The following is a 27,522-nucleotide window of genomic DNA, read 5'->3' as shown; positions in this document are numbered from 1 at the left end:
CATTTATACAAAAAAAGCATATGACTGCTATTTTCTTTGATCTTGAAAAGGCGTACGATACCACATGGAGGTATGGCATCATGAAAGATCTCAAAGAAGCTGGAGTGAAAGGAAGACTACCCATCTTCATCAACAACTTCATAAATAATAGACTATTCAATGTCCGTGTAGGAACATGCCTATCGGACATCAAAGAACAGGAAACGGGAGTTCCACAGGGAAGTATTTTGTCGGTAACATTATTCAGCCTAAAAATTAACAGTATTGTTGGATGCATAAACCAAGGCGTGGATTGCTCTCTATATGTTGATGATTTTTTAATTGCATATAGCTCAAGACATATCCATATAATTGAGCGTCAACTTCAACAATGCATTGACAAAATAAAAAAATGGACAAATAAGAATGGCTTCAAATTTTCCATTAACAAAACAAAATGTATGCACTTTTGTCAACTAAGAAAACTGCACCCAGATCCTCTTTTAAAACTAAATGATATTCCGATTCCTGTTGTAAATGAACATAAATTCTTAGGATTAATACTAGACAAAAAACTTACATTCATCCCTCATATAAAACATCTTAAAAATAAATGTAATAAAACCCTACAGCTAATGCGAGTCATTGCCCACACAGATTGGGGAGCGGACAGACAAACCCTATTAAAGTTATAAGGTCACTAGTGCGATCGAAACTAGACTATGGTAGCTTCATTTACGGTGCCACCAGAAAGTCGTATATAAAGATATTGGACACCGTTCAACATCAGGGCCTCAGACTTGCGCTGGGAGCCTTCCGAACTTCCCCCATCGATAGCCTCTATGCAGAAGCCAATGAACCCCCATTATCAATTCGACGCAACAAACTAGCCTTACAATACCTGACCAAAATTCTCTCTTGCCCAGAAAATCCTGCTTACAACTGCATTGCAAACTCACTAGATTACTCGTTCTATGATAGAGAAAAATCACAGCCAACAAATGCAACCTCTAACTGTACCTTCAATCCAAATTACCAAAATCTATATTACCAAAAAATAAAAGCTATAAAACCTTTTGGGCTCCGTATAAAACCACTAGTAGAAGATGCAGGTATCACAATCACCAATATCCATAATGTCAACCAACTAAGCCTTCCACCCTGGCTACTAAAATACCCTGAAATCATCCTTGAATTAAATAACCTCCCAAAAAATCAAACCCATCCACTAACCTATCAAGAAAAACTCCTTATCATTCAGGAAAAATACCCAAACCATCAGCACATATACACAGATGGGTCCAAAGACAGCAACAAAACCGGATGCGGAGTCGTATCCACTAACATTACCTTACAGAAGCGACTACCAGACCATGCCTCAATTTTTAGTGCCGAAGCCACAGCCTTAGATATGGCACTAGATCTCATCACTGACCTTACCCACAACAAATTTATAATTTTTTCAGACTCCCTATCGGTACTCGAATCCTTAAAGAATAAAAATTTAAATAACCCACTACTCATCAAACTGCTACAAAAAATACACACTCTCTCACAAAACAAAAGTATCAAATTCTGCTGGATCCCCAGTCATTCTGGAATTCAGGGCAATGAAAAAGCTGACATAGCTGCCAAAAATGCTTTAAAACTCCTTAATAGCAATATAAAAATTCCACATTCTGACTACAAACAACAAATAAATAATCTGATTATGAAGAAATGGCAAGAAAGATGGAATAACTGTCCAAATAATAAACTTTTCAAGATCAAGCCCACAATAGAAGAACGATTACCAGATGCCAGAAGATCACGTAGAGAGGAAGTGATTTTGTCCCGTATTCGCATAGGACATACGCACATAACCCACTCCTTCCTGCTAAAAAAAGAAGACCCTCCAGAATGTTTTGCATGCCAAGAACCTTTTACAGTAAAACACTTTCTTTTGGATTGTGGCGATCTCGCGCATATCCGGCAAAATTATTACCATGTCAACAATATGAAAGAACTATTTAAAAAAATAAACTCCAACAAAATACTAACATTTCTGAAAAAAGTAAATCTATATAAAAGTATATAACTCTAATTCAATCCAACTTTACACCCCACCCCCAAAAAAGGAAGGAAGCACATCACCTAATGATACAAAAAGTCTGATTTGACTCACTGATTAAATTAAAATATCTATTCCAAAAAAAAAAAAAAAAAAAACTGAATTCGGCATTAAATAACCAATAAAAAAAAAAAAAAAAGAAGGTTGATATGCCGTAAAACCAAACCAAACCAAACCAAACTATTAAATGCAAGTCCATGAAGAAAAAGAATATCCGTGCAGTACTGCTTCAAATTATAGACATGAAAAAAAAAGTGGTTCAGACTATAGACATAAAAAAAAGTGGTTCAGACTATAGACATGAAAAAAAAGAATTGGGGAAATGTCCAAAGTGACTGTAAAAAATTTGAAGGTCACAACAAAAGAAAAAATAAGTTCTGTAAAACAAGAGATAATAAAGAGGTTATGGTGAAAGTGGAACATCAGTCAATATATTGAATGAGAAGCATGTGATAGGAAAGACACTTAAACAAGACTCTAGTCGTGTGGAATGAAGTAGAAATGAAGCCATTAGACGAATGTTCGGTTAAAATGCTAAACCTTGAAACTGGACAGAAATGCACAGTAAAGTTTGTTATTGTGAAGGAGGATCCTTCCTACTTGGGGCTAAAGCAATTCAGAAGATGGCACTCATCACAATCAATAATGACAAGTTCAAGATGATTGGTAAAGTATTTCAACTTGATGAATTCAGCAGCCAGCACTCAGAAAAGATTATAACAGAATTTAAAGATATATTCAAAGAAGAATTGAGGGAATTAGTGGGAGAGGTACATTTAGTAGGTGGATCCGAGCATAACTCCTAATGTTACAGCAGCACAGAGATAACGAGTAGCACTTAAGGACAAACTGAATTGGAAAAACTGGTAAAAAAGAAAGTTATTGAACTGGTAAACAAACCATCACCATAGGTAAGCATATTAGCACTAGTGGTCAAGAAAAATGGAAATTTACGAATATGTATATATATATATATATATATTAAGGGTGTACTGATTAATCAGCAATCTGTATATTTGCTGATTAATAATTTTTCTCTTTTCTATTAAATTTAAATCATTCCATCACTATCAAATGACTCATCAGATAACTTTGACACATTAACCTAGTAAATACTAATTTAATTTAACATTTGTTAAGTGTCTGGCGACTATAATGGCTTTTTGTCTAAAATAAATTGCAAAATACAATTTCTAATTCTTAAATAAATATAATTAAACAATTAGTTAACAAAAAAAATTACAATCATCAAAGTACAAATTGTAATTCTTTAAGTGAATAACTATAAGCTGAAATTCTGCACCTGCGTCTATTCTTGCTGCATGCCTCTTCTACTCTCATAGTCTCTTCAGTATTTAAAGTTGAATGCTTTTAAGTTGTAATGTAGAACCATTAGACTTACTCTATTCTCATGACACAGTCTGTTCCTCATAGGTTCATACACATTACCACCTGTACTAAAGAGTCTCTCACCCTCCAAGATGAAGGTGGTATGCTTAAATATTTTGAAGCCAGTTTACTCAGCAGCAGTGTGGTCTCCTGTGTTTACTTCTACCACTGAAATTAATCATCTCTTTAAGTTGTTGTAAAGCTACGTAATGGTCAATTTTCCACTGATTCATTGAATTATTCAACAGTGGTAAGGATTTTGCTAAATTCAGAAATATCAGAATTAGATTGAACAGCTTTTGAAAGAAATAACCTCAAAGCTAAAATTGTAGGTATTATCATTGATATGGTTGAAGTTCTATAACTTGCTTCTTTGGTGTTTCTTCAAATGGATTAAGTAACTGAAGAATTTTTGAATAAGTCCCCAATGGTAAGTTGTTAAGGCAGGAATTTTATAGCATCGTAAATTCTTGTATGAGAAAAACGAATGAATCTCTTAGTAAAAATTTCTGGTTGGTTCAAATCATTCTGCTTCACATATATGCCACAAAAAAGTCCTTTCTGATTAAGGTTTACCAGATAAAAAATATTCTGTTAAGCAAACAAACTTAGCTGTTTTTTAGAATATTTTAAAACGGGTAAGCATTAATCAGAAGGGACTTTTTTCTGGGCATTGACCATAAAGCAGAACGGTCTGCACAAACCAGAAATAAATAATTTGTAAACAATCACAATGTTAACTTGCACAAAGCCAATACAAAAATAAAATAAAGATGTTAAAATAATAAAAAAAACAATAGTACTTATGTAGAGAATTTTTGGAAACCCATTTTTTAACATGTGGAGGAGAGCATGTTTTTCTAACTAGTCTGTACTTTCATCTAACAATTTAATAAACAATGCAAAACAAATGATTTGTGCCACAAGTATCGAAGGACAACTGAAGTTTTTTCTCTATATGTATTTGACTGGGTAAAGGGTTAAGGGAACCACCTCAAAAGGACGAATGAGATCAGTGCCAAGTGAAGAATTCAACAGAATCGCAAAGAAATACCAATTGTATAAAGAACTCTATTGTTGATAACATGCAGTTTTTACTTTTATTAAAATTAAATTGATGTTGAACACATATGTTTACTTAATTACATTGCCAATGATAAACAAAGTGAAAAATACAACATAAAATTATTACATTTTCTTGAGCATACTATTTAAAAAGTACATGGTCTAAAGAACTGGCATTTGAATATAGCATTCTACAATACATTTTTTTTTTTTTTTTAGATGGTAATCACCACTTATCAAGGCCCAGAAGCCACTCTGGGATAAGGGTTATTGCATGTAGAGTAATCAATGTGATACTATCGTAGTAATCGTTAGTATTGGGAATTTGATAAAGTGTCTTACTTAAGGGGGCGGTTCATAAGGAATTTGTTTATGTTGGACTTGAAAACATGCAAGTTGTAGTCAGGTGGGAAACATGCAAACGAAAGAGTTCCATGGGCGTGCACTTCTAAGAAAGAAGCTTTGTTCATGGAATCCATGTTTTCGTTTTGGCACAGATAAAGAGTGAAGAAAATTTTTGACGGTGGTTTCAGCTAGACTGGTGTTTTTCATGAAAGATTGGCAAGGGGGGACCAGAGATTGGAGCTCAGATGAGCACTTGCCATGGAAGTAACGATAAAACAAAGACAGGCTTGCAACATCTCTTCTGTGGGAGAGAGAAAAGGGCATCCTTCACTAAGCCACAGAGTCTATTTTGTACTCTGTCAAGGCAGGATAGACTGTTTTTAGCAGCTCCTGCCCAGATTTGGCAGCAGTACTCTATCCTTGGATGTACTTGGCTTTTATATAGATAGAGAATTGCATCAGCAGTGATATATCTACTGGAGCAGTAGAAGCATCCCACCATTTTTCCAGCGGCCTTGGCAACAGATTTGATGTACATGTTCCATTTCAGATCAGGAGTAAAGGTCAAACCCAGGAACTTGTCAAAACATGAAGCCTCCCCTAGAGAGCCATTCATTTCAATTGATGCCAGATAGGGATCAGAGCATTGATGATGTAAAGATAGGAGCTTGGTTTTAGATCCATTAAAAGTAACCAGCCACCTCTTCCCCCACTATACCGTGCGCTCAAGATCAGAGGAGAGAGAATCAGAGAACTTGGTCATTTACAGCCTTTGATGTGTTGCCATAGATGGTCGTGTCATCAGCATAGATGTCAACGAATGATTTAAGTATGTGTTTTGGAAGATCATTAATGTAGATCAGGAAGAGAGTTGGGCCCAGGATGGACCCCTGAGGGACTTCAGCATTAATACTGTGGGCCTCTGATTTCTGCCCACCAACCATTACTCTTATGAGCCTATTAGAGAGAAATGATTTAATAATTGAGAAAACATTTCCAGTTATACCGTAGCTGGAAATCTTGTGAAGTAGGCCCTTATATAAGCCATACCTTATCGAAGGCCTTTGATATGTCAAGAGCAATTGCCCTAGAAAGGAAGCCTTTGTCAAGAAGTTCACTAATCCTATGAGATATAACTGTTAGCACATCTGCTGTAGATCTGGAAGAACGGAAACCATATTGCATGTCACTAAGAAGGTTTTTTCTGCTGAGGTGGTTGACTACTTTTCTATTTAATATGGATTCCAGCAACTTACTCATGACACACAGGAGACTTATTGGTCTGTACTGAGAGGGAGATGACTTTTCACATGAATTCTTAAATACAGGGCATACTGATGAGATTTTCCAGGGTGTTGGGAAGCACTTCTTAAGGCAACGCTTAAATAGTTTTGTAAGTATGGGAGCAAGTTCTGGTTGAAGCTTTTTCAACACTATAATTGTAATGCCATCAGGGCTAGTTGCTTTACTGGAATCAAGGTTCTTGATTAGCTTGGCGACATCACGCACAGATATTTGTATGTGGCATAGCGTGTTGTCTGTTATAGGAGGAAATACGGGCAGTTGATGGCCTTCGTCGCATAGGGTAGAATTAGCTGCAAAGTTCTTGGCAAATAGTTTGGCCTTGTCTGATGCTGACGAGATGACCTCAAGTCCATTGATGATAGTTGGGATAGAATGCACGTTTCTGTTCAGGATCCTGTTTGCTGTTTGCTAAAACTGGTGGGAACCAAGCCGCTGCTCAGCTACTTTGGATTTAACGGACTGAGCATATAGCTCTCTTGCATTTTGTATTACTCTTTTACAGTGGTTACTGGCAGTCTTGAAAGCAGCTTTAGTCTCAGTGCATCTATTACTTTGGTAGCTATGGAAAAAGTGATTTCTGTGCCCAATGGCAGCAGCACATTCAGGGGAGAACCATGGCTGGCTGTTAGGATTTTGTTGGAATTTTTTTAGATGGTATGAATCAGTCTATGCCTACAATTAACCATTCGATTAGGTCTAATACTATAGAGGACACATCCTTTTTAAACATGGAATGCAGGGGTAGATCAGATATAAATGTACGGAAGCTATCCCAGTCAACCGTAGAATATCGATATACAGTACGGTGGAGAGGTACGTCTGAAGACTTATTACATTTCATTTTTATCTTAACGGATACAACCGAATGGTCAGAAGATCCCAGAGAAGACAGGATGGAACATGAACATAGGGGAAGTTGTGAGAAAAAGTTCTAGAAGGCTTGTGTACTGACTGGAAGTATTGGGCACATGGGTGGGTTCATGAACAATCTGGGCGAGGTCATAGGCAATGGCTAAATCATGGCAGAACCTCCCCTCATCATCTGTCTTGTTCGAGTGGGTCAGCCATTCCATATTGTGGACACTGAAGTCACCACAAATGTGGATATTAGCCAAAGGATGAGCAGACATTATGTGGTCAATTTTCTCATATATACTTTTAAAAATAGTAACTCCGCTGTTGTAGGGGTGATAGAGGGCAAATATAAATGCGGTGGTGTAAGCAAGTGCAACCCGGAAGCATATATACGGTAATTTAGGATCTTCTCTGGAGATATCCCTACCACACGGAAAGCCATCCTTAATGTATGCACATATTCCATGCCCTTGGGGGTCAGATTTAGATGTTAAGAGTATCCTTGAATTATGAACTCATCTAGGGAAGTGGTCGACCCTATGCCAGTTTTGCTTAGGAAAAATATGTCCGGTTTCGTCTCCTGTAATTGGGCTTCAACCTCTGGAAGGTTGGAACATAGACCCCTGATGTTGGAGAAGGAGACATGGTAGTAGGGGTCTATGTTGGAGGATCGGGTTCTAGGTTTATTCGCATTTGTTTTCGGGAAATATTTCATGTTGAGGCTTTTGGGATTTGAGGAACAGGTCGACAGACTTGGTTAGAGCAGGATAGAGAGGGAAAGTAAGGGAGAAAAAGACAGGAAAATTGTTTTTTGTAGCACATAAGGTAAAGCCGTAACAATTACCCACTAGTATGGCATCGAGACGCCCCACCAGAAACTACTGCATGGTCCAGAATCCATTCACCAAATGGCAATACAGCAGCCCCAGTACTTTGCACCTGCTGATAGGACAGCCTCCTTAGTGGTTAATCCAAGGTTTGGGTCTCTGACTATCAGGCGGATAACGTCAGCCCAGATAAAATGTTTACCTCCAGCACCCTTACTAGTGACATGGCCACATGGATAGACATAGAAACAGAATTTCCGACGTCTCAGGCTACTGTTCATGAAGTACTGCCAACCTGGCAAGCAGCTTTTTCTTGACCCTTTGTCAGAAAAATCACTCATTGGAAATGAGGACTGAGGGACAAATAAGGAGAAACGAGAGCTGCTGATAACGCATCCACAATGCATTGCCTACTCTTCAATATAAAAGACTTATTAATATTTACTTAGTAAAAGTCTGTAGTTCTAATTTGAAATTAAAGATATTTGAAGATAAATTCACCTCCCATATTTACGAATGAGATGAAAATGGAATACGTTGCTGGATTGCTGATTTAAACTTATTAAACCACTTTCTTATCCAAGAGACACCTCGAATACATTGAAGGCTTTCCATTTCATTGAGGTAGCCATCTAAGGGGGTTCAAGACCAGGTTTATTAACTGCACTTGCTTGGTTTGAGAGATATGTATCATACTTAAATAAAGTTCTGTCATCTTCTATTCAGAAAGATAAAGAATTCAGATATTAAGTATCATCTCTATATAAATAAAATGAACTCATTTCCCCCCCCCCCCGTCGGATTTTGACCTTAATAGGATTAAAAATCAAGATATTTCATGCAAATATAATATGCACAAACGGCAGAACAATATCTGAGGTGTGTTATAGGCTTATTATTTCTCAAATTCCTCGATAATCTTAGATTTCTATACTTTTTCTGCTGAGAAGTCACGGCCAAAATCGGTTAAGATCAATGGAAGTGGTAAAATATTTTCTCTCTAATAAATTCCTCCTCCCCCTGCCACCACTTAACACCGTTTGGGGATCGTTCACAAGGAACAGTTGAGAAGAGAACACCGGTTTGGCTTCGTAGTTCTTTCATGTGAAGTTATTTAAAATCACTAAACTAAGCTGCAGTGCTCTGTGGCGTAGTGGTTAGCGTGCTGGACAATTCACATTATATTTTCACGTTTGTGCCGACCTACCGTAGTGTTTTTTTTTTTTTTTTTTTTTTTTTTTCCTAAACAACTGGAATGGACTTTTCTTGGTGGCCGAACTGTTAACGTTGCAGATGTTTTTTTTTTTTTTTTTTTCACACTTTATTTTCCTACTTTTACTCATGACTCCGGGTTTGATCCTTCCTACTTACCTACCATAACATTTTTTAAAACTCCCTCCCCCCCGTCCCGGAAACAAACACTTGGGCAACGCCGAGTACCCCCGCTAGTACTTAAATAAAGTTCTGTCATCTTCTATCCAGAAAGATAAAGAATTCAGATATTAAGTATCATGCTTAAATAAAGTTCTTCTCGGTTCTAATCGTTAAAAAAATGGTAGGTCTCCCTTACATTAAATACGATAATGGAATTTTTTTTTTTTTTTTTTATCCATTGGAGCAATTGCACCGCTTTGTATTAATTTGGATTAAAAAAAACTTATTTGAAACTGGTTAAAAAATGAATAAAAATAGAATATTAATGCAATATTAAAATACAAAGACTAGGTTAAGTATTAAGTTTAAACTAGTTAAGAGTAATATATGCTGCAGAAGAAAGGGGTTTTAGGAGTTAAAATACCGGTGCATTTCAATTTGGAACTTTTTCATGAGTGTTGAATTTTTCTTTGTCTTGAATACTTACAATTAAAAAAAAAAGAGAATAACAAGAACTGGTTATTTAACAAGGAAAAGATTTAAAAACTGATTATAAGAGCACATTTAACAAGGAAAAGATTTAAAAACTGATTATAAGAGCACATTTAACAAGGAAAAGATTTAAAAACTGATTATAAGAGCACATTTAACAAGGAAAAGATTTAAAAACTGATTATAAGAGCACATTTAACAAGGAAAAGATTTAAAAACTGATTATAAGAGCACATTTAACAAGGAAAAGATTTAAAAACTACCAAATGAGTACAATTAAAATGTTCAGAATTTAAATCGAGCTGAAATAAAAAAATAATTCCGATGCAAACTATTTGCAGTATTAGAGCAAATAGATTTCAGAAATTAAATAAATAGAAAAATGGCATAGTTCTATATCATAGTTCTATACCATCCTGGCAAGATGTTTCTTGCAGATAAACTATCAAGGGCATACATCCATGGAGTGAATAATAAATATGTAGATGATGTCAAGGAAACTGAATCACTTCTTGTGACAGTGAAGGTTGCTTGAATTGCGCTCAGCCACAAAGGAAGACAGAAGCATACAGCTGTTGCAGTGAATAATTTTGGAAGGATTGTCAGAAGACAAAGTATTTGACCCAGAGGTGAAACCATATTTTAACCTGTGAAATGCAATGACTGTAGAAGACTGGTTAATTTTCAGAGGAAACCGAGCAGTGGTCCAAATCACCCAGCAGGCTGTGTTGAAAGAAAGATTGCATTCCACACATCTAGGAAGCGAAAGATGTTTGTACTTGCCAAATATAAACAATGATATCAGATACTGTTTCAAAATGCCCTACATGTAGAAAATGAGGTAGCAAATCCGACAGAACCCTTAATGGTCTATGAAACTCCTGAGAGACTTAGGCCAAAAGTAGGAGTAGGTCTTTTCACGTTTGCAGGTCTCTACATAGTTGATTACATGAGCAACTTCTGAGAAATTGATCATCTTTCAACTACACAGGCAAAAATAGTGATCACTAAACCTAAACATCATTTTGCATGACATAGGATCCCAGTTCAGTAACCAGGAATTTTCCACTTTTGCAAGAAAATGGTGTTTTACACACACACACACACACACACACACACACACACACACACACACACACACCTGTCAGTCCTTACAATAGCAAGGTAAATGGAAAAGTGGAATCGGCAGTAAAGATGACAAAGAACTTCTTTCGGAAAGTGATGGATGATAAAGTTGATCCATACCTGGCAATTCTGGATTAAAGGTTTGTTATAACCAGCACAGAAACTGATGTCCAAAAGAACAAAAATACTTTTTCCAACCAAAGAGAATCTACTCAAACCAGAATTACTTAATAATTACATAAAACAAGATAAGTAGGGGAGCAGAAAGCAAGACAATCACAAAGTAAAGCCACTTCAAACATTGCACCTCAGATTTGGTACACATAAAAGTTCAAAGAGTGGAAGAAAGCCATGATGTGACAGAGACTGGATAAGAGGCCATACTATGTCAAAGTTAATGAGGAGATGCATCAATGAAATTAGGTGGATTGGAAAAAACTGCAGAGGCGCCCAATTATCATTATTGATCTACCAGCCATACCAATCACATAGTGAGATACCAGTGATGGTGGGACTGGGTACAGAAAAGACTTGTAACCCTTAGATATCTCAATAAGAAAATGATAGAAGAGAAAGATTGAGCATAACACCATCTCCAACAAAACCAAACCTGATGAGGATGATACAATTGGAAAAACTAGTAAAAAATTCCAAGTTCAAAGACTATACATGTTAAATTGAGTTCAAAATGAAAAGAACAGAATAATCTGACAATAAAGAGTAGTCAGACAAATGAATGCCCAGGTCACTATTTTATTTTTGTCTGTTGCTTTTTATTAGATTGTTTTTTTGTTTCTTATTTTTGTTTTTCAGAAAAGGGAAGATGTTCCAAGAAGGACTGAATTATTATCAACTATATGAGAGGCATTCCAAAAATAATGCCTCCTATTTTTTTTACCTAAACAAAAACACAGGAGATAATGCTTGGGAGATTGCTTTTTATGGTTGGAGCATTCTACCGCTCCAGTAGATATCTCACTGCTGATGCAATGCCCTATCTGTATAAGAGCCAAGTATGTCCTAAGATGGAGTAATGTTGCCACATTTTGGCAGGAGCTGGCCGGAGAACCCTATCCTGTCTTGACAGAGTTCAAAACAGACTTCGTAATCTGGTGGGCGATGCCCTTTTCTATTCTCTGCAGCCTCTTTCCCACAGAAGGGACATTGCAAGCCTGTCTTTGCTCTATCGCTATTTTCATGGCAAGTGTTCGACTGAGCTCCAATCTATGGTCCCCTCTCGCCAATCCTTCACAAAAAACACCCGTCTAGCCAAAATCATTATCAATAAATTCCCCCACTCCCTATCATTGCCTTAAACCTAAACACGGATTCCATGAACAGAGCTTCTTCCCTAGAACTGCCCATCTGTGAAACTCTGTTCTATTGGTCTGCTTTCCAGCTGACTACAATATCATTATCTTCAAGTCCAATATAAACAAGTTCTTGTTGAGCCATCCTCGTAAATGATCTAATCATGCCAAATTACTTTTACAAACGATTATTACGCAACTGTTGCAATGACTACAATACATACATTAACCCTTATCTTCGAGTGGCCTCCAGGCCTTGATATGTAGTGAGCCTCTGTAAAAAAGAAAAAGAAAAAAACACAAACACTACTTCTCCCACCACTGCTTAAAAATAAGCACTAAACATTGTTTCATCATTATGATTTTTGGAATATGACAAATATTGATTTTTTTTATGTAATTTGTTTTTTTTTTTTAGATGATGATAATGACTGGTAGAAAACTATTCTATATTATGATTACTAGATCTTTTGAATAATATCAAAGTGTAGTATCCGTTCTCAGCACTCCAGTGACCTCACCTCGCCCCCCCCCCTCCCGGTAACTAATACCAAACAAAAAAGTGAGGGTAATACTTTGGGAAAATTACCTTGTGACAACAAAATGGACACCATTCCCCCTACCTCCGCCTAAAAATGAAGGTTTGGTAATCCCAGTATAAACAATTGTAGACTGTTATAAATGGCCAGTTAAGTTAAAGAGAAATGACGTCATTTCCAGTAAAATGACTCCACATTTTTTTGAAATTTATACACAAATATATTGATTTGTTTTGAAAACATTAACTGTTTTCTTATCAAAAATGTTTTTCATTAATAATTATTTTTCTACCTCATTGTTTTTCGTTATTCTTGGATATGTTACTATTTGACATGCAACAATTACATAGATACCATTTTCTTTTTTTACTTGAAAAGCAATATTATATATTTTATACCGTAGAATCACTTAGTTTTTCTTGTAATAATAAACATTTTTAAAGCGAGATGTCAAGTTTATTACATATTTTTCTTCTCTCTCTCTCTCTCTCTCGCAAGTGTATTTCATATCAGTTATTAAACTTAATATCAAACAAACCAAATACTTCAATTATTTTATAAAATATCTGAATCTTTACATCATATGAAACGGATTTACAACATAAAATTTATTCTTAGTTTTTAATAAGCATGATTTTTTAATGTTTTAGATATCATTTTTATCATTTTTCTTTCAACTATTGTCCCTTCATATTTTGATTGTTTAGTTTTTAGATATAATGAAAATAATAAATGTTGATTTTTTTTTTTTTTTTTTTTTTTTAATCAGATCCAGTCGCGGCTCGTGCATGAAGCTGTGGAACTGCAGCACCCCCAAGTCATTTCTACTCAATATTATCAATACACGTTAAAAAGAATGTTTATTTTTTCTTTCTATGTGATAATATATCATATTAATAATTATATATATAATCCTGAAGCTTAATGTCGATAATTGTCCCCATATTCAGATAAGCATAGAAGTAAAGCTTTGCGTGGAGCTGCGAAATTCACAGTTACACATTCTTAGTGAAGTTCGCTTGTGCGCATGCCCGATCTAGAAGCCGATATGAGCCAATTTGGAGCTGTAGTTTTCGCAGTTCCAAACGCTCGTGAAATGCGGTGTTTGCGCGTTTTCACTTATTTTTTTTTTTTTAAGAGGCTTGTTTACAAATGTTTTTTTTATTATTATCAAAAAGTGTAACGTGTTCTTGTAAATAAAATTTCCACCTTAAAAAAAATTGCCACTTTTAAATGCATTTTAAGCAGACAAAAATATACAATATGCCAAACTTTTTTTTTTTAATTAAAAGTGTTTGGGCTTTTAGCCTTGAAGCTACCAATGCGACTAATGTTATTTTTTTTTTTTTTTACCTATATGGCTTTGTTTGTGTTTTTAAGTAGTTTGAAATCTATTTATTTTGTAGTAGTTAAACTTTACAGAATAAAAAATATTTACATTTTTTTTTTATAGAAAAGCGAAGAAAATTTTATTTTTAAAATACATTTTAGTTAGAAATGTTTTTAACTTATATATACATATATATATGTGTGTGTATATATATATATATATATATATATATATATATACACACACACACACAAACCATATTATGTGTTCATCAACGTTTCGTCTTTATTTCGAGATTTCCTCTGGATGAATGAGATTAAGAAACAAAAAATACCAGTACAAAATATTTGAAAATGTTTCACGTGCACAGTGTGATGCAGTTCTATTTCAGAAAAACGGAAAAAGACGTTTGAAATTCAAAAAGGAGGGGGGAGGGTTGGCGCTGTTAAAGAGAGGGAAATTTTAGTGACGTCATATAGTCGTTAATGTAATTTTAAAAATATGAACGAAGTTAATATTCTTACTGGAAAAAAGATATATCTGTTGAAATTCAAATATAGGTTTGTAACAAATGAAATGAGTGTTTTTTATGTAATTTATTGATTGAGATTATGTGTTAATTATTGCAGGGGGTGTTTGAATGGTGTGAGAAGGTTAACCTGTGTCTACAGTTAAATAATGTTCTTTTAATAAAAGTTTACTTATTAATGGCGCTACGTAATAGAAACCTACACGTTTAATTGTGCTTGAAATTGCGATAAGCGCAGATTCAAGAAGTCTCCGGCGCGGTTTATTTGAAATAAATTTAACTACTTTTGCCTGTTTAAAGTCAAAGGTGTGATTATGCTGCAATGAATGAGAGAATAATGCACTTAGAGAATTGCTATTTTTTATGTCTCTTTTATGTTCACTGAGCCTTTTTTCCAATTTACGCTGAGTTTCACCAACGTATTTATGATGGCAATTATGGCAAGGAATAGCGTATATACCTCCATTGGAAACTGGTTTGTTATGGAGATGTTTCGTAGTTTTTAGTATGTCTTATGGTTAGTGATGTGGTTTGTACGATAGGAATTTCTAGTTTGTTTAGTGTGTTACAGATTATTGTATCATTAGTGTGTGTAGGTAAAAGATGTCTGTTTATGAAAGAAAGGTCTGGTGTGTATGATTTTTTATTATTATACACACACACACACACACGTATATATATATATATATATATATATATATATATATATAAGCTTTAGTATTTATTTACCTCCCACGAGGACAATGTAAGAAGTTTTACACTTTGAACAAAGTTTTTTAAATTAAAATGTGCAATAACAAAACGAATATGTAAAACCGTTTTTATAATAAGCAAATAGTAAATAGCAAAGTTTGTTTTTATTTTTATATAAAACGTTGTAAAAAGATTTGTAAATAAAATTATGTATCTTTAAATTTTTTTGTTTGCTCATAGTACAAACATGTAAACATTTTATTCTATATTTTATTTACAAAGTTTTGTTATAAACACACATTTTAAAATTTTAAATAAAACTGTTATCCAATAAAACCATTTTTAATTGGTAAACTCCTACCTTTACCATCGTTTGCAGGCAAGTAAATTTCAAAGATTTTGTTTTTATGAAAAAATAAATTTTTAAAAAATTGTAAATAAAATGTATTTAAACTATGTTTTTCGTTTGTTTGCCTGCGGAAAAGCCCATAAAATTTTATTTAATCTGTAAAGTTTAAAAGAAATATATTTGTATATTTTTTATTACTCTGTAAAATGTACACAATTTAAAATAGTGTTTTTTAATTAAAATGTTTTTGCGTATTACCCCTTTTTCAACGGCTTATAATGGCAAAGTTAAAAATATTTGTATTAAAAAAAGCAATTTTAATGACAACTTATTTTGTTATACGCCTATTTTTAATTAACAACAAGCTTTTTTATAAAGAAAACCGTTTTTAAATAGTAAAACTTTTTTCGTTAATAAAAATCTGTGACCTAAAAGTTATAAAAGTACTTACCTTTCCCAACACAATTGATATAAAAAGAATTTAACCATGGCCTCCTTGCATCCCCAAGAAATAACTTCTGCGACAGTAAATGAACAGATTGAGTTTCCACAGCTGTCTCTCCATGATAAAGTTGAAATTAAGAAAAGAAGCAGTTCAACGCCTGATATTCAAATATCTCAACCAGGCATTAGCAACAACAAAGTGTATATTCGTAGCTTTAATGGTACCAACAGAAAAGTTTGCTCTGCAGCTGTGAACTAAAAAAGGCATTGTTCTGTTTTCCTTGTTTGTTGTTAGGGGGTGATGTAATGTGGACAAAATATAGTTTCAGAACTATTAGCAAAATGAAAGATAGAACTGAAAAGCATGAGAAGTCAAAGAAGCACGTTGACAATGTAGTTTCCCTATCAATTTTGGGGACCGTAGATATTAAAGAAAAACTTAGTGAGGCCTACAGATTTTCAATCAATCATCATAACATGAATGATAAGAAGAACCGTGAAATTTTATCTAAAATAATAGATTGTATTTTCTTTTGTGGGAACTTTGAAACTCCCTTACAAGGACATGATGAAAAAGATGATTCAGTAAATCCAGGTGTATTTAGAGGATTTTTAAATTTTGCATCTTAATTAAATCCAGATTTAAAGAATCACTTAGAAACCAGTAGTGTCTCCAAAGGTGTTTCCAAGACCATTCAGAATGACATACTTGACTGTCTTTTACAAATATACCGTGATGAAATAAGGGCAGAAATTAGCAAAGCTTCCTTTGTAGCTGTCATGGCTGATGATACAACAGATGTGTCTGAACATACACAAATGATCATTGTTTTACGATACGTCTTGGATGAAAAAATACTTGAATGCTTTTGGGGATTCTTTATTCCAGAAAACCAAACCGCTGATGGAATATCAAAATGTATTCTACAACAATTAGATATAATCCTTCAAGGGAATCGCCAAAAACTGATAGCTCAGACATTTGATGATGCAAAAGGCAAAAAAAGCTGGTGTTCAGGCGAAAATAAAAGCAGTTTATAGTAATGCACATTTCACTCACTGTTATGCGCATCAACTTAATTTAATAAATGAGGAATTCAGCAAGCATTACACGAAATGCTACAATATTTATCTCTAACATTTTGGCTATTCCGACTTTCTTTTCTAGATCACCACAGCGTCTGTCCATTTTTCAAGAAGCATCTGGATGTAAGCATTCTACGTCCATCCGCCACAAGGTGGACCTTTAACATACATAAATAGAGTTCATGAAAATGTCCAAGCGTTAAAAAACTGTCACTGAAATCCAGTCAACATCATATGTAGATGAGACCATTGCAGAAGCGACAGGAATTCTGAAATATTTAAACGATGAAAATTTCATATTTTGGTTTGAGCTATTTCATAAAATTATGTTTCATGTTGAAATTATTTCTCGGGAAATTAGCATATATAAAGTCAATGAATACATAACAAATTTCAAAACTGCTATTTTAGAGATAAGAAACACCAAATACTGTAAAAATCCTTCACAAACACTCAAGGGTGAAGCTAAAGAACTGTGTGACTATATATCTGTTGATATAACGGACAGATATTCTTCAACTAAGCATTTAATACTTGCTAAATTGTTTTTGCTAGTTTTAAGAAGAAACTATCTACAGAAGAAATATCCTTGACAACTGAAGCATATCCCATGATTGACAAAGAAAAGTTTGAAACTGAGCTAGAAATATTTTATAGTAGGTCAGATATCCATGAGTATTGCAAAGTAATTGATCTCCTGAAATTTATTTTGGAAAACAATTTAAACGATGTTCTTAGTGAAATTACAAAACTCATAAAAATTATCTTGACAATTCCCATGACTACATCAGAGGTAGAATGTTGTTTTTCAACTCTGAAAAGAATAAAAACTTTTCTAAGGAACACCATGGGTTGCGAAAGACTAAATGAACTTGCAGTGCTTTCAATTGATAAAAAAAGTTCTTCAGCAGTCATTCAGAAGTTAAGGAGAAAATTATCAATCTTTTCTCACAAATTAAAACAACAAGAATGGAGTTTACTTTCAAATGAATGTAATAAGTAAAATATTTAAAATATTTACATCTATTTAGGATTCCTTTAAGTTATTGTATTTTTATACGTGTGCATACGCATAAATTATGTATATTTTTTATGTTTGTTTTATTTTTACACAATATTAAAACAATAGGTATTTTTTTAAAACGGCACCCCCACTAATCTTAGGCACAAGCCGCCACTGATCAGATCACTATATTGGAGCTATTTATTCAAAAAAATCTCAGTTTATAAGAAAGTTCATGTTGCACTAATATTAATGATGTTATTGTTTACTGGAATTTGTGACTAGAAATTTATACTCTTACATTATAATGATTTAAGTGACAAGACTGTAAAAACTAAAGTAGTTATGTTTTGTTTTTGATAAATCAAAACCTCAAAACATTCATCTGTGCTCTTCAAATATTTTATTTGTTAATTTCATTGATTTTCTAACATTTTCAATTGTAATTTATAAAATTTATGCTTCTGACTTTATAATGAATTTGGAATTTATTTTTTTATTTATTTCTTTTTTGTAGGCGTCCAGATCCAATTCGATTTTTAACAGTATGTAATAAGTTTTTGGTTATGGCTATGGGGAGTAATGTCCTCATCCGTATTGATATGGCTCATCCTGATCAACAAGATGGTAAGATCATTGGTTATTTGAATTATGAGACCAATTTTTTATAAATCAAATTATTCAGATAGTGTGTTTTGAAAAACATGCTATTACATATGTAATGTGGTTGGCTTGGCTAATGGAGTAATTCGCATAAGCTAGGTTTTATCATCTATAAAGTAGCTGGTGTTCAGACTTTTATTATGTGAAAAGCACATTTTGAACATCATAACAAAATGGTGTTGCAAGTATAGGATCCTTGTTGAATATTGAAGAACCTTAACCATCAGAAGTTTGGATAAAATGTACATGCTAGTGTCACCAGCATAAATGTCTACAAATGATCTTGGATGTTATTTGGGAGATCATTGATGTAAATCAGGAAGAGAGTTGGGCCCAGGATGGACCCCAGAGGGACTCCAGCATTAATATTGTGAGCTTCTAATTTTTGCCCATCAACCACTACTCTTATGAACCTATCAGAGAGAAATGATTTAATAAATGAGAAGACATTTCCAGTTATACCGTAGCTGGAGATTTTGTGAAGTAGATCTTTGTCATACCCTATTAAAGGCCTTTGATATATCAACATTGCTTCCAATGCAATAGATGTACTGAGATTAATGCCACTTTCAGTACTGCCAGCAACCACTGTAAAAGAGTAATAAAGAATGTGAGAGTTGTATGCTGTAGAAGTGGAATCGAACTCAAGATGCCCAGTTACAAGACCGGAGTTGCCTTGGTGTTACACCCCCCCCCCCTTAGAAGTAGACTCGCATGAGAGGCGAGAGCAGGCTACTTAAACAAGACATTCACAACGAGTGTGCTTCCAAATATACATCATCTTGCCGATACTTTACATGGCGGCGCTGATATAGGAAATCTGCTACAAACAACGTTGGAATGTGAATGAACAAACACAGCAGACATTACTGCAACGGATCCTTGAGCTACTGCGAAGAGATGGAGGACAGTCCAGCAAGCTACCTACAAGGAGACTCGACAGACCTACCATAGAACCAAACTCAAGTGATGATGACTGAGCGATATTCATTGAGTTCTGGAATAGATTCAAGGAGATGTGTGGGTTGACGGAGCCAACAGCGTGTGGGGTATATGCGAAAGGGAATTAAAAAAAAAAAAAAAGGTACCGTTAAAGGCTAGGTTATGGTTAGAAACAAAAACAAACAAAAAAAGTAGTATACGATGTACCGGGCGTATCTGCATCGCTCGTTGGGAAAGAAGGAAAGGATGGCTAGCTCATTTATATACCCAAAGGGCATCTTGGGAAGGCAGAGCATGATGAGAGAAGCAAATTTTTTTTTATTTTGTCTCTTTCATTTTTTTTTTTTTTTTTTGATAGGAGAATGTAAAAACCAAGAAAAATTCCCTGCAAGACAGAAAAAGAAAAGAGTTGTGAACATCTCTTGAAAAGTATTTCGTGTTGCTGACGTTAAGATTGTGCGGTGTGATATTGGTGGCGAGAGGCGAGGTGTGGCCGATTGGAAAAGAAGAGGGCAGAAACGAGCTGTTGTCGAGCAAGTGACTCACTCCTTCCCGAACCCCAGAACCGAATCCTGATCGTAACCTTAGAAGCTATTTTGGCCTGTCAAGTAGATTAACATGGCTAACTGGAGACTGAATACTCAGATGTTGAGGGTGACCTAATTAAATGGCTGGAAAAATTAAAGATGGTGGTAAGGTTGCAAAAAATCGAAGACGCGGTTACCCTGTTGCCGCTATACTTAGAGGGGGAAGCCCTCACAATTTACCAGCAGATGCGCGATGAAGATAAGGGAGACCTTGCCTCAGTGGAGCAAAGACTGGAATTGGCTTTCGCTAAGAGTCCATTTGAAGCACTCGGGAAGCTTGCAAGTTTGAGGTGGACTGGTGAGTCTGTTGAGTTCTTTTCTGCAGAGATCAGGAGACTGGCAGGATTGGCTGGAGATGACGGTAAAGCTATACCTAGTGAACGGCTTCCCAGAAGAAATGTCTCTCCGTGAACATGCAGAGAATCACTGAGATCAATACTATTGAAGTGGATGATCTCTTGGTCCGCGCCAGAGTCCTAGTCAAGAATGTCAAAGGCCCAATCGTGGCTGCAGCTGTGAGAGGAAATATGTGCACAAGGCCTCACTTGAATGACGAGAGATAGACGGCTAGGCGACAGGAGGGGAGACCTGCCATCAAGTGCTTCCGCACATAAAAAATAAAAGCAAAAACTTTGAAGCAAAAAGGATAAATAAACTTTTTGCAACAAACCCAAGAATTGTCTATAGGAGCCTCGTTAATGAAGAAATAAAGGTGAGCTCCCCACCAACACAAGAAGTTGAAAACTTCTAGAGGCCACTCTATGAGGACACTAAAGTACATAAAGAAAACAACTGAATAAATACCATCAAAGAGGAGAACAAGGAGAAAGAAAAGATGCCAGCTCTAAAAATTACCAAGGAGATTGTCTGCAGGAAGATAGCTCAATGCAGTAATTTCAAGACCCCAGGAATAGACCAAAAACCAAATTTCTGGCTGAAAAAACTGAGCGCACTTCATTATTATGCCAAGGCGTTCAATAAAATAAAGTGGAGATGAAGAGCCGCCTGAGTGGCAGTACATCACTTATTCCCAAAAATGAGGACACCCACATGGCTAGCAAATATAGACCAATCTGCTGCCTCACAACAACCTACAAGCTCCTAACAGGGATAATCGCTGATGCAACATACAACCATCTGATTGCTGGTGACTACCTCAAAAGTGAGCAGAGGGGGTGTACGAGGAAAAAGCTTGGCACAAAAGACCAACTCCTTGTAAACAGAACCATATTAGAAGACAAAGAAGTCTGTCAATGGCCTGGATTGATTACAAAAAGGTCTTTGACAGTATACCTCATTCTTGAATACTTCGCTGTTTGGAGCTGTACAATGTGCACACTGATATTACATCATTCCTTCAAAAACAAATGGCCAGATGATGCACATCAATTACGCTACAGCACATGGAAGGAAGGATACAGAACCCAAACATAAAGATCAAGCAAGGAATATTCCAGGGAGACAGCCTCTCACCGCTCCTTTTCTGTCTCACAATGGATCCACTAAGTAAGCTACTTAAATGATCCAATGCGGGATACAATCTCAGCATGGGCAGAAAGAACGAGGAAAATAAAAGAGTAAATCATCTACTCTTTATGGACGACTTGAAACTCTATGTAGAATCCGAGAAACAACTGATCTCCTTGATAGACATTGTTAAAAATTATACAGAGGACATCTGCATGGAGTTTGGATTCGACAAATGCGCTAAGTGCACCATAAAGAAAGGAAGAAAGACATCATCAGAACATCTTAATCTTGACAATGGCTCTATTGAAGACCTTGAAGAAGATGCTGTCTATAAATACTTTGGAGTAGAGAAGAATGAGACACTTGAACATGGAAAGATGAGAGAAAAAGTGCAGGGAGAATACTTCAAGTGACTTAAAAAAATTCTCTCATCAGAACTGTCACCAAAAGACAAAATTACTGCCATCAATCAATTGGCAATACCTATTGTCTTTTATGGATTTGGCATAATCAATTGGCCACAAAACCTGCATCAATAACCTTAACATAAAAAATCGGAAAATGCTGGCTCTTCATAAAGTCATTTACGAACATCAGTGCATGGACAGGCTGTACTTACCATGGAGAGAAGGTGGTTTAGGCCTCACTGAAATTAACCACGCATACCGAGCTTCAATAGTAAGCATAGGCCAATACATCAAATGTTCTTCTGACCCCAAATAAAAATGGTGAATGAACACCACACCAAATGTCTCCCTCAGCAGACGTCAACTATAAAGCTTGGCGACAATTTCCGTGGTAACACACTGGATAGCACAATAGAAGAATATGACAACCCAGCAACCCTGATCACCTGAAAGAAGAGAGAGGAGTATACAAAAAGGGAACTGAAAACAAGATTAGAAGGATGGCAACAACATAAGAGAGCAGAGCAGGCAGGTTCATGGAAGAACTGAACCAGAACTACATTAACAAGTAGGTTTCAGTACAATGGCTTAAAAGTGACCAATTTCCATTTGATGAAGAACGATTAATTATAGCTGCACAAGACCAAGGATTTAAGAAAATGGCTGGTCTACAAAAATCCGACCAATGCCAGTTCTGTCACTCAGCTGTTGAAAGCCCAAGCCACCTAATGTCTGGATGCAAGATCCTTCTAGCCGATGGTTATTACACTGCCCACCACAACAAAGTATGTAGATACCTACACTGGAAGCTCTGTGGAGAGATGCAACTAGATAGGTCGTCGAACATCTGAGAACATGATCCACCACCGATAGCATCAAACGGAAAAGTAACAGTGTTCTACGATAAAGACATACAGACGGGCAGATACATAAAAGACAAGGCCATCAAACCAGATATTGTTATATGGAACAAGCCTGAAAGAACTGCACTCATTATCGACGTCACAGTTCCAAACGACTTTGGCCTAAATAGAGCAGAATGGGGAAAAGATAACAAAATATCAGGACCTAAAAAAAATTATCTAAAAACAATATGGTCTCTGAAAGAAATAAACATTATACCAGTTGTGACGGGAGCAACTGGCCTAATAAAAAAGAACCTTTAGAAATACTTAGAAACAATCCCTGGAAAACCAAGCTGTAAGAAAATACAGATAGCAGCCATAAAGGGAACAGTATCTATTCTTAAAAGAGCCCTCGGATATAAATTTAAATCATAATAGAATCAAGTGTTAGCCCCAGGAAGGAGCCCCTTGAGCTCTCCAAACTAACAAAAGTAAAATAAAAAAAAAGGGGGGGGTTGATGTATGCGAAGAGGTTATGAGGAAATGGAGGAGGATGGAGCGGGCCACTAAGATTGTCGACCTGAAGTCGGCTTATCTCCAGATCCATGTAGATGAAAAACTCTGGCAACATCAATTGGTCCGGTACAAGGGGAAGATGTATTGCCTGATGATGTTAGGCTTTGGATGAGCTCAGCCCCCAAAATTATGACTGCCATGCTGAAGACGGTGATGAGTAAAGACTGTACAGTGGAGAAGGCCACTAGTTCGTACATTGATGACATTCTCGTGGAGGAAGCAGGGGTGACAGCGGAGAAAGTGAGAGGGCATGTTGAGAGGTATGGGTTGACTGCAAAACCGGCAGAGTCCCTGGATGGAGGAGCAGCTTTGGGGTTGAAACTATGCTGAGATGGCAAAGGAAGCCTTGTCTTTAGACAAGGGAATGCAATACCCGAAATCGGAACCGACCTGACAAAACGAGAACTCTTCTCGGTCTGCGGGAGACTGGTGGGACACTATCCAATTGCCGGCTGGCTCAGGATAGCGTGCAGCTTTATTAAACGACAAACGGGTACTGATGGCTGGGAGGGCTGTGTGACAAAAGAGATCACGAACATGCTACAAGGAATCATCACGAGAGTTACGAAAGAAGACCCAGTGAAGGGGGAATGGTACGTCAGCGGCGGAGACGCGGGGGTGATTTGGTGTGATGCCAGCAACGTGGCATTGGGCTTTGTATTAAAGATGGGAGGTGTAACTGTGGAAAATGCGGCGTGGCTAAGAAAGAAAAACGACTATTCCCATATCAACGGAGCCGAACTGGAGGCCGCTATGAAAGGAATCTCTAGAAGTCTAAGCCATGTTTAATTTCAGAACAGTTTCCGATGATTCATTCTTCTAAACAAGTTTTGAGAGGTGACTGGTTTGCAGTAGACAGAACAGTTTCCGATGGTTCGTTGTTACACACAAGTCCTAAGAGGTGACTTGTTTGCAGAGCAAAATATTCTTACCGTGTCAAGACGGAAAAAAAACATGTGAAATTGCTACAGAAAAGGTTTAATATTTATGGAGCAATTCTGGTTTCTGATTGGTTCGTAGCAGAACGTGAATTAATTCGATTCGTCAGTTCCTAGCAGCATCGGTTATAAATAGAATCGTCCGACTGTGTGAGATCATACCCCGTTCTTCGTCCAAAATATTGCAACAGAATCAATCTGGCCCTGAAGTGGGGATTGAAAATAATTGAAATCAAATCCGATTCGGCAACAGTAGTTTCATGGATCAGGTCGACAGTGACTGGCGATAAGAAAGTTAGATTTTTAACTTCCAATTAAAATTAAGGAAGTTATGACTATTTTTGTGCCTCACATGTTTGGATATTTTTCCCTATTAAGACCATATGCGTTTTGTCACATTTTTACACTACTTTTTCAGTAAAAATGCTTCTTTGTTAAGCAATGAAATTTACCCTATAAGTGTATTTTTGTAATAGGAATTAGAATATGCTACTGAAAATCTCCAAAAATTAATAGTTTCCAAATAATCTGCAGTAAATGCACATAAATATGCTGCAATTCCTTAGAAATGCCATTTATTCATTAAAAGAAAAGAAGTTAAAGAACTCAAAGCTGAATTGTAATGCATTATATGTACAAATAACTGAATTTGAAATCTAGGACTGTTTAAAAATGAATATATTGCAATATTTCTCTGGTATTATTGTAGATTAATACCTTCCATTAACCCTCCTACCTTATCTGACCATCTTTCCAAAATATGCGATTTTACCTTTGTAGGCAATTGCTTGTGAATACCTTGAAAAACTTTAATGAAAGATAAACAAGTATTATTTTAGAATTTAATGTAAAATGATTTCCCATTTTGAGCCATTCTAGCATTTTAGGGCAGTTAACTATTTTTTTTCTATCAGAGATAAATCCTGTGTGCCTTTTTTTTTCTTCTTCTAAAGAAGATTGTGTGGTTTTAAGAGGGTCTTTGTGCAATTATGAGAGGGTGGGGGGGTTGCCACTCTGACTTTGGGTTAATGATAAAGGTAAGGAAAATTATGTGTGAAGACTTGATAGAAACAAATTAAAAACAATTTTAGAATTTAGAGTGGGGGTTAGTTTCACATAAATTTAATGTAAAATAATTCACCATTTCGAGACCATTGTAGCATTTTAGGACAGTTGACTAATTTATTTTTTTATGGGTGATAAATGGTGCACTTTTCTTTAAGGAAGGATTTTTTTTTTTTTTTTTTTAGACACTTATATTGTAGCTTACCAAGAAACTTTGTGTTATTGTTAGGGCTAAAGAAGGTTTTAGGAGGAGGCTTGCCACTCGTACCTAGGGTTAGAGGTAGGATTAAAGGAGTTTTTTTTTTTTTTTTTTGTGGCGTTTGACCCCCATATTTACAGTTAGTGGGTCATAATTATTGACCTTTATGCCTTAGATTTTGGACATCAAATTACTTTTAAATATGAAATTTATTTTTGTTTGTTTGTTGTAATTCTTAAGGAGTGTGAAACTTAACAAGAATTACGACAAATAGACAAAAATAAATTTCATTTAAAACAAGTGACGTCACTAACAGAAAATATGACGTCTGGAAAACTTAAGTATTTTTTGCCCATTTATTTAAATATGAAAATACATTTTTGCTAACGCTAACAAATCATTCACAAATTTTTGATAAATTTGGTTTTTATCTTCAATTACATTTCTTGTCTGAGTGACACATTATTTTGTTAAACTTTCCAGTTTTATACGTTTTTTTTATTTATTTTCTACCTGGACTTCGGACCAAGATCAGAGTGTAGTATTCTGATGCTACACTTTGCCTTTTCTGTCCTCTGTCAGTGAAGGAGAAATCCTTCATGACTGAGACAATTTTTATGTTTGTTCCTATCCAGATTGACTCTTTTTGGGAAGCTGGATTTTCCTCTCATTGAAAACTGACCTTGTGTCTAATTGTCCTCGTGGGGAGGCAAGTAAATAGGAACATAACTAGAAACTGTGAGAACATGATGAGAACATGATGAGAATTAGCAGCGAACCGGATGTTAACGCATCCACCATGAGAGACAAAATGAAAAATCATCTTTTGCACATGGCTCCACGCATCGCTTCCGCTTGGGAAGAAAAAAATAAGATAACCACAAAATAATTATTGAGAGCAGAGCTCCGCGCCTAAAATAAACACCTCAAATATCACAGTCACTGGGAGCCGGTGTGCCACTATAAAATAAGGGAACCAAAAAGGTGGAAAGAGGGAGATTCGCCCTGCTGCGTCAGTGAACGCACGGACGGATTCTCCCACCCGACCTAAAGAGATGAAGAAGAAAAAGAAATAAGGCACCAGTGAACTGAAGCCGTCTACGCTCTCATGTTATGGGCCAAACGCCTTCAATTCTAAACAATGCCTAATTCACACAAATCAAAGAAGAGAGGACGAAAAGGAAGATGAAGATGCTGGGCTGCTAGCTGCTGATGAAAAAGTCACTCGCTTTCCAGTTACAAGCCAGGACACGCATCACCGACAGCAGGATGACCGGCCTACTCTAACCCTCTCCATCGTCCAAAGTTACATTTTACGAGCATTCATTCCTTGTCAATTCATACATACCTACAAACATTTTACGAACATTCATCTCCTTTGTTAAATCACATTCCATCCTACGAACACTTTGCCTCTCCTAATACAAATTGTTGGTAGTAAATAAAGTTGGTTCTCAACCTTCAATATTCGTCTGTCTTTAATTATATGGAGTCAGAATCTACACACTCCCAACGTTGTTCATACCATGTATTCTTTGTTGTGGCCTCTATGGCATCCTTTCCCACCTCCAATCCTTTTTCATAAATACCTTGAAGCCATACACTGCCTACAAATATTTAAATATTGATTTTGTATTTTTTTTTATATATATAATTGGGTAGATTAGTGTCCATTCGATTA

At 35.8% G+C, this 27,522-nt stretch overlaps 1 protein-coding gene across 5 annotated transcripts in view; it reads left to right on the top strand.

The window, feature by feature from the left end:
* LOC145293143 (vacuolar protein sorting-associated protein 18 homolog) overlaps positions 1–27,522 on the top strand; it is a 326,884-nt gene that overhangs the window by 40,624 nt on the left and 258,738 nt on the right. For all 5 annotated transcript variants that reach the window (XM_080139563.1, XM_080139561.1, XM_080139559.1 and 2 more), the window contains exon 4: positions 18,667–18,776. In XM_080139563.1, the coding sequence (XP_079995689.1) occupies positions 18,667–18,776 (110 nt within the window). The remainder of the gene's footprint in view (positions 1–18,666; positions 18,777–27,522) is intronic.

The sequence above is a fragment of the Euprymna scolopes genome, chromosome 14 (assembly GCF_053919585.1).
Source record: "Euprymna scolopes isolate OS-2025 chromosome 14, ASM5391958v1, whole genome shotgun sequence".
NCBI classification, from domain to species: Eukaryota; Metazoa; Mollusca; class Cephalopoda; order Sepiida; family Sepiolidae; genus Euprymna; species Euprymna scolopes.
Note: the sequence above shows the minus strand (reverse complement) of the source record. Positions and strands in the feature narration are given on the sequence as shown.